The sequence below is a fragment of the Chiloscyllium plagiosum genome, unplaced genomic scaffold (assembly GCF_037043375.1).
Source record: "Chiloscyllium plagiosum isolate Xiang-an unplaced genomic scaffold, Cpla_swu_hap1 HiC_scaffold_39, whole genome shotgun sequence".
Taxonomy (NCBI): Eukaryota; Metazoa; Chordata; class Chondrichthyes; order Orectolobiformes; family Hemiscylliidae; genus Chiloscyllium; species Chiloscyllium plagiosum.
Window position 1 is genome coordinate 34,534,012 of NW_028270177.1, and position 10,297 is coordinate 34,544,308.

The 10,297-nt window shown below is 38.0% G+C and overlaps 1 protein-coding gene across 2 annotated transcripts in view; it reads left to right on the plus strand.

The window, feature by feature from the left end:
• Positions 1–8,455, plus strand: part of efl1 (elongation factor like GTPase 1) — a 263,785-nt gene extending 255,330 nt beyond the window's left edge. For both annotated transcript variants that reach the window (XM_043677605.2, XM_087981251.1), the window contains exon 20: positions 6,495–8,455. In XM_043677605.2, coding sequence (XP_043533540.1) covers positions 6,495–6,683 — 189 coding nt within the window. In that variant the 3' untranslated portion in view covers positions 6,684–8,455. The remainder of the gene's footprint in view (positions 1–6,494) is intronic.
• Positions 8,456–10,297: the final 1,842 nt, after the last annotated feature.

Sequence of the window (10,297 nt, forward strand, 5' to 3'; positions counted from 1 at the left end):
CCTGATGAAGGAGCAGCCCACCGAAAGCTAGTGCTTCAAATTAAACCTGTTGGACTAAACCTGGTGTTGTGTGACTTTTAACTTTGTACATCCCAGTCCAACACTGGCATCTCCAAAAAATTGATTATGGTATGATTTACAACAGTTGTATACTGATCATTACTTTCTACAGGAAGTTACTAAACAACAATATCTAATTATTTGAATCCAGCAACATAAACAGTGTAGCAAAGTAAGAACTTGGGTCTTAGAATGTTGAATTTTCAAATGATTGAAAATAAGCAAATTTGATTTGATTGAATGAGATGATGTAAAGTCTATGCCAAATTTAGCTGGTTGATCCAGGATATTCAAATTGGAGGCTTCCAGGTGCAAGGAGGTTTAGAATCTGGGTTTAACTTGTTGCATTTGTCATTACTGTGTAATTTTTTTTACAGTTCGGAAATTTTATGGCAGGTTGGCATGTAGAGTTGGTTGAAGTTGTCTGCAGAGCAGGCTAAGGGATTGGAAGGTGCCAAGCTGAGGAGTTGTTGTGCTTCCTTTGGCAGGATGGAAAATTGCAGCATGACATGTTCACATAAACTGCTTTCATTATCAATGTCAACATAGAAATTTCTAATCAAAAGATTTAACACAGAAGTGTGATAATATAACCACTGATGTAATAGATCCAATCAAATTTTAAATCAAAATGTAAAAATATTATTTTGTCAAAGATAAGGAAATGGCAAGTAGTTGTAGTAATTTGTGCATTATTTTAGGCCCGCTGTAATATTTTATCTCCATCAGTGCAACTAAAGCACCATCTGGGGCATATGACTGAGGGTTCACACTGAAACCATAAAGCAAAATAGATAAAATTCAGAACTTTTTAATCACTGATAATGTAAACTTCCTTAGAATAATGAGTGGTCAAGTCACGGAGTGACTGAAATAAACCTCAATCACGCATGTAAACTCAATGGGATAATCACATCATAAATAAGTATTTGTTGCATTTGTTCAGTAAATCCATGTGAGGATTGAGGACCAAACCTTATTAAAGCAGTACACCTCGTTAGATCCATGACATGTTCTAGGACTTGGCCACATGGACTAGGAAGGTCTAAAGTTTGATTCCTGACTATGGTTAGCTTGCTGACTTCAACCAAAACAGCAGATGGGATGCTACTAGCTATCAATAAATTTGAGCTAAATCAACTAGGTTCTTACTACAGTACTGGTCGCTCACTATTGACCCCTGCTGAACAATGTATGTTTCATGGATGATGTCTAAACACAGGTTGTTTGAGTGTGAATAGGTTAGATTAGATTACTTACAGTGTGGAAACAGGCCTTTCGGCCCAACAAGTCCACACCGACCCGCCGAAGCGCACCCACCCAGATCCATTCCCCTGCATTTACCCCTGCACCTAACACTACGGGCAATTTTAGCGTGGCCAATTCACCTAACCTGAGCATCTTTGGACTGTGGGAGGAAACCGGAGCACCCGGAGGAAACCCACGCAGACACGGAGAGAATGTGCAAACTCCACACAGTCAGTCGCCTGAGGCGGGAATTGAACCTGGGTCTCTGGTGCTGTGAGGCAGCAGTGCTAACCACTGTGCCACCGTGCCACCCACTCCCATAGCTACTTTGCTAACCAAAACATTAACCCCGCTCTGACATGAAGATTGGGCAACATGAGCAATATGCTGAGGTTCGCAGGCATCCAGATCCGGCACCTTCAGGAGAGGAGAAATGAAGAGAGACCAAAACAACAGCTGAACAATTGCATGGAAATAATTCATCTTGGAGAGCAGGGCCTTTGACTGGCAGGATAAATGCTTTTTTTTCAGTCTTGCTATGCTTTCACAATTCAGTATTGCTAAGCAGAAGCAGATGTACAGTAACATATGCCCCTCCGGCACTGCCCTGAGTTCTCTGAGCAGAAAAGGGTTTTGTTTTACAGTGAATCTTGCCTTTGGTTTCACTGCCATCTGTGTTCTCTAAATTAGGCATCTCACTAGCTTACATTCCCAACCAGGTGTAAGGGCTTGTCTGTGCTGGTACAGTAATTATGATTTTTGACTGCTGCGTGAATGTTGGGTCATGCTGTTCGCAGCATAAATCCAAAATGGCATTCCAGTCCAGTGGCTTGAAGGCTAAAGTTAAGAAAAGAAAAGTAATCTTGTCATAATTGTCTCCTGCAAAAGCGGTTTTATGTTCTACAGAAGTCATTGAGATTTCCTGTCAGTGTGGTTAACTTCTTTTCTTAGTTGTTGAAGGGATACTTTCATCAAAGGATTTAGCGAACAAAGCAGCTTGTGTTTAACTTTGCAAAGCTCATTTAATGTACTTTTTCTTTCTACCCTCAAATTATGAAATTGAAAAATCTGAGAAATGTTGATATTCCAAGTAAATTCTGGTGTATATTTTGTATCTTTGTCAACACAGTTAGGGACCAGCCCTGTAATTGATGGCGGATGTTACTAGCGCAGATGGGTTATAGCTGTGAAGAAAAACTGAGAAGTTACAATCTTTTTGTAACTGGGACTGAATGAGTTAAAAGATGATCTGATTATTTATTAGAAATTCACCGCACCAAAGTAAGCCATTCAACTGAGTGTGTCTCTAAGCCAGTATTCATGATCTACCTAAGGCTCCCTTCACCTTACTTCAGCTAACCATCTTCGCATATCTTGCTATTTCTTTCTCTCAAAGTGGTGACAAATGGGACTAGATTAGGTTAAGATATCTAATTGGCATGGGGCGAGTTGGACCAAAGGGTCTGTTTCCATGCTGTACATCTCTATGACTCTATGAACCATACCGCTGTCTGAATAAAGACATTTCTGTTAAATTGTTTATTGTATTAATGACTGTCTTATATTTCTTGGCATTAGTTTTGGATTTGTCCATGAGTGGAAAGTGATGGATTAGCTTCTTTGGTCAGTCCACCAGTGACGAAGACTACAGTTTAAGATGATGACAAGAATTTTGGTTGCATTTAGAAAAAGTAATGATTTTCACCTAGATGAGTGACCTGTGTAATTCTCTGTTGTCTACATTAATGCAGAGTCCATGAATTATTTTAAAAGAGAATTAGATGATTATGTTAAAACCTTACCATGATCGGACAGCAAACAGAAATGTCAGAAATAGTTTTTTTACTCAGAGAGCAGTAAGCGTATGGAATGCTTTGCCTACAACAGTAGTAGATTTGCCAACTTTAAGTACATTTAAGTCGTCATTGGACAAGCATATGGATGTATATGGAATACTATAGGTTAGATGGGCTTCAGATTGGTATGACAGGTCGGTACAACCTCGAGGGCTGAAGGGCCTGTACTACGCTGTAATGTTCTATGTAACATTTGGTGTGGGGAGCACCCAAGTGTGACACTGATTAAAATATATAAAATTCTAATGGGACTGGACAGACGAGATGCTGGGAGGATGTTTTCCCTGTTGGGGAGTCTAGAACCTAAGTTACAGCCTTTGGATATGAGGTAGACCATTTAGAACTAATATGAGGAAAGATGTCTTCCTTCAAAGGGTAGTGAATCTCTACTACAGAAGGCTGTGAAGGCTGAACATATTCAACAAAGAGATTGGTTTGTTTTAGGTATTAAAGGCATCAAGGGATAGGGGGAAGAAAGTGGGAATTTGGCATAAAGATGGAGGATCAGCCATGATTGTGTTGAGTGGTAGAACAGGCTTGAAGGGCCAAATGGTCTACTACATCTCCTTGTTTCAGTGTTTCTATGATAACATGGAGAAAATCACTATTGCAAACGTAGTAAATTCTTCTCTAAATCAAGATGTAGTTCTATTTCCTAACCAGTCCAAACTGTTTGGTATCTATGCCAGGACCAATAAAATCTATCAAACATCTTTATTGCTTGTACACTGAGTGCTCGGGAGGGATTTTCACTTTTGATGTGCCTTCACAAAAACAGTTTAAAAAGGATTACAATAAATCATTACAAGCCATTCTTACCCCTGTATTTTATCTTTTAAACAAAAAGCATTGATGATATGAGATAGTTTGAAGGAATTGATCATTACTGATTGAATAAATGGATAGAGCCATCAGTCCAACACATGCTGAAGCCCCTAGAGTCCAGAGCAATATCTGATATTAATTTTGTCTGTCTCAGTCAGTCAATTGATCCTCCAAATTTTCTTGTTGACATTGGGCTTTGTGTTGAAATAATATTGTTATAATTTATTCACTGAATAGAAATGGTATTTAGCAAAAGTAGTCTCCAGCTCTCTCCACACCTCCACCCCCAGGGACTGTAACTCTCACTTAAGGAGAAGTACTGAAGATTATTATATCACTTTAAAATAAATTGTTTATTTTAAAGATTTAATGTTCAACTTAAAATGAGAAGTTTCAGGCAAATGTGTTAATTTGTTTTCCTGGAGCATAGTTTCAAGATTTACATAGCCCAGATAAGGAAGAAGGGTGGTGGGAATAAATACCTTGTTCAGAAACAGCTGGATATTGAATTAATTATTATCTTTTGAAATAAAAAAAAGACATGAAGACCAACAATTATATAAAGAACAAAACTTGCCACTGAAGAGAATGTGAGAAAGATGAAAATATGAAACAGAAGTTTCAAAGCAAGAGCCAGTGCAGACAACCAGGGGCCAAGTAGCTTCCTCTAGTGCTGTAGCAGTTCTGTGCAGTTACTCAAAGACATGTCTAACCTTTTAAGTACATTTTCGTCAGTTCGTAGTTCACCACTGTAGATGGATAATCAAAGTAACTGGTGCAAACCCACCCAAGACCTATAGGAAATTACATATGTTTTGTTTAAATTAATTTAAGTATCACACCTTTGCTCTGGCATGATATTTTATGCAACTTTGGGAGAATTGTTTTCTGCACGAGTTAATTGGGAGTCTTGCGACCAGGCTTCGCCCACTGTTTTCCCAATTTTTGTTGACATGATCCACATCAAAAGGTTGGCTTCCAGAAAATATGGCATGGAATATTTTATATTTATTGCACTTGATGGTTCCAATTATTTGAGGCATTCAGTGCTTTGTACTTTACCTTAATCCATTGATTCGCTAACAGACCTGCGGCCACACCTTTAACAATCCTGTCCAGTGCAGGAGACAGGCTGCAGTTTCTCCATACTGATTTTTCTCCTTTTGCTGTATTGATAAGGAGCACTTAGACATTCAGTCAGGCTTCAATTACCCAGTTCAGTTGAGAGACTTGATCTTGACCCTAATTCCTACCACTTTATAACATAACATTCTAAACTTCGTAACCTAAATTGTTTCCTCCCACTTAGCAGATAGGTGATAGCAAAGTAACAAAATTATCAAGACACAATTCCCCCCCACACACACACACCTTGAGTTATTTTTATTATTTTATGTGAATAAAGTTCAGCAAAGATTATGCACTAACACACCAAGCAAAAATCTAGCTTGGTTCAATATGGGAGAGTTTGCTTCCTCATCTTAAAATCTAAAAATGTTAGCTAACAATTGTTCAAGTAAATAGGAAACTTACTCAAGGATGATCTGTGACCTGAAGTTCTTTCCTAAGATCTGACCATGATCCAGGCATAAGAACTAACCATCTTCAAGTTTCTTTAACCTATGTTTGTGTTCTGAAATTGAGAAGATACCTAAGATACTAACATCCTGCATTTTTATAGAGCCTTTAACATATCCAGTTGCTTCACAGGATTAATTAAACAAAGGTAGGACACTGAACCACTTGAGGGCATTTGAAGCAGATGTCCAAATACTTATAAAAGAGGTGAGTTTTATGTGACGTCTTAAAGAAAAAAATGCAAAGTGCTGAAGCAGAAAGGTGCGAAGGAGATAATCCAGAGCATAATGTCTAAGCAACTGAATACACGGCCACCTAAGGTGGAGCAATTAAAATGGGGATGAACAAGAAGGCAGAGTTTGAGAAGTATAGTTATCTCAGTGGTTGTGGGCTGGAGGAGGTTTCAGAAAGAGACATGATGAGCGATTTCAGAACAAGAATGTGAATTTTAAAATTAAGACATTGTTTAATCAGGAGCCAGTGTTGACCAAAAAGCACGGGAGTGATAACTGAATGGGCCTTGCTTCAAATTAAGAACCAGGGTAAGTTAAATATTACAAGGTGAAAAAATGGCAACAGTTGCAAGATTAGAGACTGGAGTATCTGAAGGGATGGAAGTCTTCCCTCTCTGCTGATGTGAGTTTGGTACTTTGATCCAGTGGAGTACTTTCCCAGATTGAGCCACAGGTTGGAGGTATGTCTAGGTCTCAGGAAGTGTCCAGGACCTGAAACATTAACTCTGCATCCTTTCCACAGATGTTTCCTGACCTGCTGAGTTTCTCCACCAGTTTTTGTTTCAGATCTTCAGCATCTGCAGTTCTTGATTTTATTCCTCAGGGCTTAGCTTTTAGTTCCCTCTTCCCCACCCCAAGAATTTTATTAAGTTCAACTCCTTTGTAACTGTTGCTGTCTCTTTTTTTAATATAGGTAATTCAGAGCGACCCCTACTGGGTTCCGACAACAGAAGAAGAGTACTTGCATTTTGGAGAGAAGGCTGATACAGTAAACCAGGCAAACAAATACATGAATACCGTGCGCAAACGGAAAGGGCTGTATGTAGAGGAAAAAATTGTTGAGCATGCTGAGAAGCAGAGAACCCTCAGCAAAAATAAATAACTGCTTCAGAATATAAACTTTTCCAAGAATGCTTATTTGTGTGTGAATGATGCGCAAAGGGTTAAAGATAAAATCAAAAACTTGATTGTCGGTTAAATATCTCAGCTACCTTAAATTGATTACCTCCAAACGTCAATCAGCCCTTCTCTATTCTAATTCCTTGCACATATTGAATACAAAATATCATTAGCCAAAGTTGAAGACCAATTAAAACACAATATTTATATGGTAGACTTTTTAATGAATGAAAATATATCACAGTTACTTGAGACTGAAATGGCTGTGAGAAATGAACTCAGGCATTTGTGTGGTGTGAAGTTTGGAGTAATTTGTATCAATGTTGATCTGCTGTTTTGGATTATTTATAACAAACTGAAGAATTTAAAACAAGAGCCAATCCTAATCCTGTCTAACTCAAGATTGAGATTTTCACTTACAAGTGCACCCTATGGCCCAGGCTCGGAATGAATTCTAATTTTTATTCCAAATATTAATTAATGCATATCTCAAAATAACATTGTGGAAGAAACAGAACAAGTGGTTTTCCTGTACTGTATTACGATGAGCTTTTATTGGTGGTGAGGTTGACATGCTGTTGAGCACGCAGTGTTGTTCTAAATCTCCATCAGATTTAGTTGCTCACAAAAAGATTTTAACCCCATTAAGGCTTTCTAGATGGTTTCACCTGCTGTCAATATTGCAGTCTTGTAATATGTTGTTATATTTTTAGCTCTTCATAGTGATGTTATTGATTTTGGTTGTAGTGAGTGAGGGAAAATGAAAAGTTACCTCAAAAGAAATGAGTTGTTATAGAACATTACCCCAAATCAAAAAAAGCCCCATTTTTTTGGTTCAAATCTAAAATTGTTTCCTCACATTTTCTTGCCTTATTCCAAAGCATATGCTGACAGAAGAAAGCAATCAACTTTTATGAGGGTACAGATTGGTTTCACTTCATTTGTTCAGGATCACCTGGCAGTTAAACAGTCCATTGCTGATGATGAATTGTTTTGCACAACAATAATTTGGATTATTCAAAATGAGTAATGCAAATAATACACAAAATTGGTAATGTTAATTAAAAGCTCTCAAAACATTTGAATTAAAGATAGATGCTAATTTCCTCCATACCAAATCAAATTACTGTAGATTCAGTAATCCGGAATTAAAACAAAATGCTGGAAACACTCAGGAAGTCTGGCAGCATCTGTAGAGAAAGAAGCAGAATTAATATTTCAGGTTAGTGACTGTTTATCAGAGCAGACCAGGAAAATTGGCGCCTTTTCTCTCTCCACTAATGCTGCCAGACATTTCATACATTTCCAGCAATTTTTGCAATGATCTCATGTCTGCTATCCATTGACAGCCATGTAACATTAGCTCTAATCAATTATTTGTAATGCTGAAAACTGTTTCAGTTCCTGATGCATTGTGAAATCTAATTAAACATTGATCCTGTGAGTGAAATGCTACATAAGGTCACACTTTAAAGCTACCGTTTGTACTTAAGAGCTTTTGCATGTCTTTTGATCAGTGATCTGGTAAAATGCAACTAGCCTTCAGAATCCCTGTGCAATTTTCACTTACTGAATCAGGTTTATTACCCCCTTGACAATTGATGGGTCTGCAACATGGGGAGGAGGAATACAAGTCATAGGAAGCACATCATTCATTAATTTTTAAATATCCAAAATGCATTTGCATTAAAAGAACCAAAAAGTCTTTAATTTTGTTTGTGAAATGCTGCATTAATAAAGTTATATTTTATATCAGTCACGTGCATCAAAATATCTTCTAAACATCTTACATCTGTATTTATTTCCTGGCTACAAGACATACTTCCTGTACAACATGTTTCTGTCTCACAAATTGTCAACTTTTTGCATTGTAAATCCTATGTCTACATTTATAATGGAAATTATGTAAACTCAAAATTACACCATACGTCCAGTTATTCTAAATAATTTACACCTCACAGAATTGAAATACTTCCTACTGAAGATTTTTGTCTCAAGAAAATATTTCTTCGTCTTTTTATTTTGCTTGTGACACTTATTAGATCTTCAATTCTTTGTCAAGTGCTTCTTAAGAATTCAAAATAGCATGAGTTTTATCTTTTCAGAGATCAGTTTTCCGTTATAACACAGTGTATTCTAGGCATAGGTTTCAATGACTATGCTGATTATATCTAAACAGCTGCAACAACATTCAAGAAGCTCAACGCTATCCAAAAACAAAGCAGCCTGCTCTATCAGCATCTTAACCATTGACTCAAACATCCATTTTCTGAATTGTTGGCTCAATGTGAGTGCAACATATTCTATCTACCATAGAATGCGGCTGTTGAAACTCACCAAGGCCTTTCGCAGCTCCTCATGTACCTAGAAGGACGAGCAGCAAGCACACAACAATACGCACAACACTCACCAGACTGAGAGAAAGTGAGGACTGCAGATGCTGGAGATCAGAGTTGAGAGTGTGGTGCTGGAAAAGCACATCAGGGAGGCCTTTTGCCCGAAACGTTGATTCTCCTGCTCCTCGGATGGTGCCTGACTTGTGCTTTTCCAGCAGCACACTCTCGACTCTCACCAGTCTGACTTGGATGGATGTTGTCATTGCCACAACAAGAGTGTTGCCATTCGTGTGTTATTGCTGAGTCACAATCTTGGAAGCCATGACCTACAACACAGCCAAAGTGCTTTCACCAGACGAACTGTTGCAATAGAAAAACCTGGCCCACTTTCACCTTCTCGAGGACATTGGAATGAGCAATAACTGCTTCCTTTAGCAGCAACGTTCACAGCCAAAGAACGATTTCTTTTTTCAATATACAGGGAAAAAGATCAGTTCCTTTGGACCAGGCATATTGCAAAACACAAAGGAGCCATACAAGTAATAGCTGTGATTATAGAGTAGGATGAGGCTGAAAGCGTGAAAGGTAACCACTACACTTGCACTTAGTTTGCCTGGTATTATCCTAACAGGTGGTGCACGGGCAGACCATTTAGCCAAATTGGACCGTGCCAGTGTTTCAAGTCCACATCAGCAATGTTCTGCTGTCCATCATTTGAGCCTTTCAACATCATCTTTTTATTTATCTATCTCGCATCCCCTAAATGTTGATGTTGCCCAGAACTTCCATGTGGTAGAAAGTTCACCTGCCTGGTTAAAGAGATTAAGAAGTAAAGATTTTATTTGAAACTTCATCTCTCACATAAACATAAACTAGATAATGAAGGCAGTGCGGTTTGGTACACCCTGTATAAAATTGGTCATTTTTACGCTCTTGATCATGAACAGGTTAAAATTTAGATGCTTAACCAAAAATAGATTTTATTATATGGTATCTCAGGTTGGGTTGTGCACTTACCTGTAATCATTCCCACTTAATATTGCAGATGGGAGTGCTAATTACAACATCTTTTTAATAATGTGCTCGTTTTGTTGAACTCTAAAGTTACATCTAAAATTACGGCTAAATTGCATATTTGCAAGCTTTCTTCAGCATGTCATTACACCTATATTTTGTTGGCCATGAAAACTGTTCTTGGCTGAATTCGATGATAGTCGTGCAGCCAGTTTCCTTTGAGGCATTGATGGCCAACCATATTAAG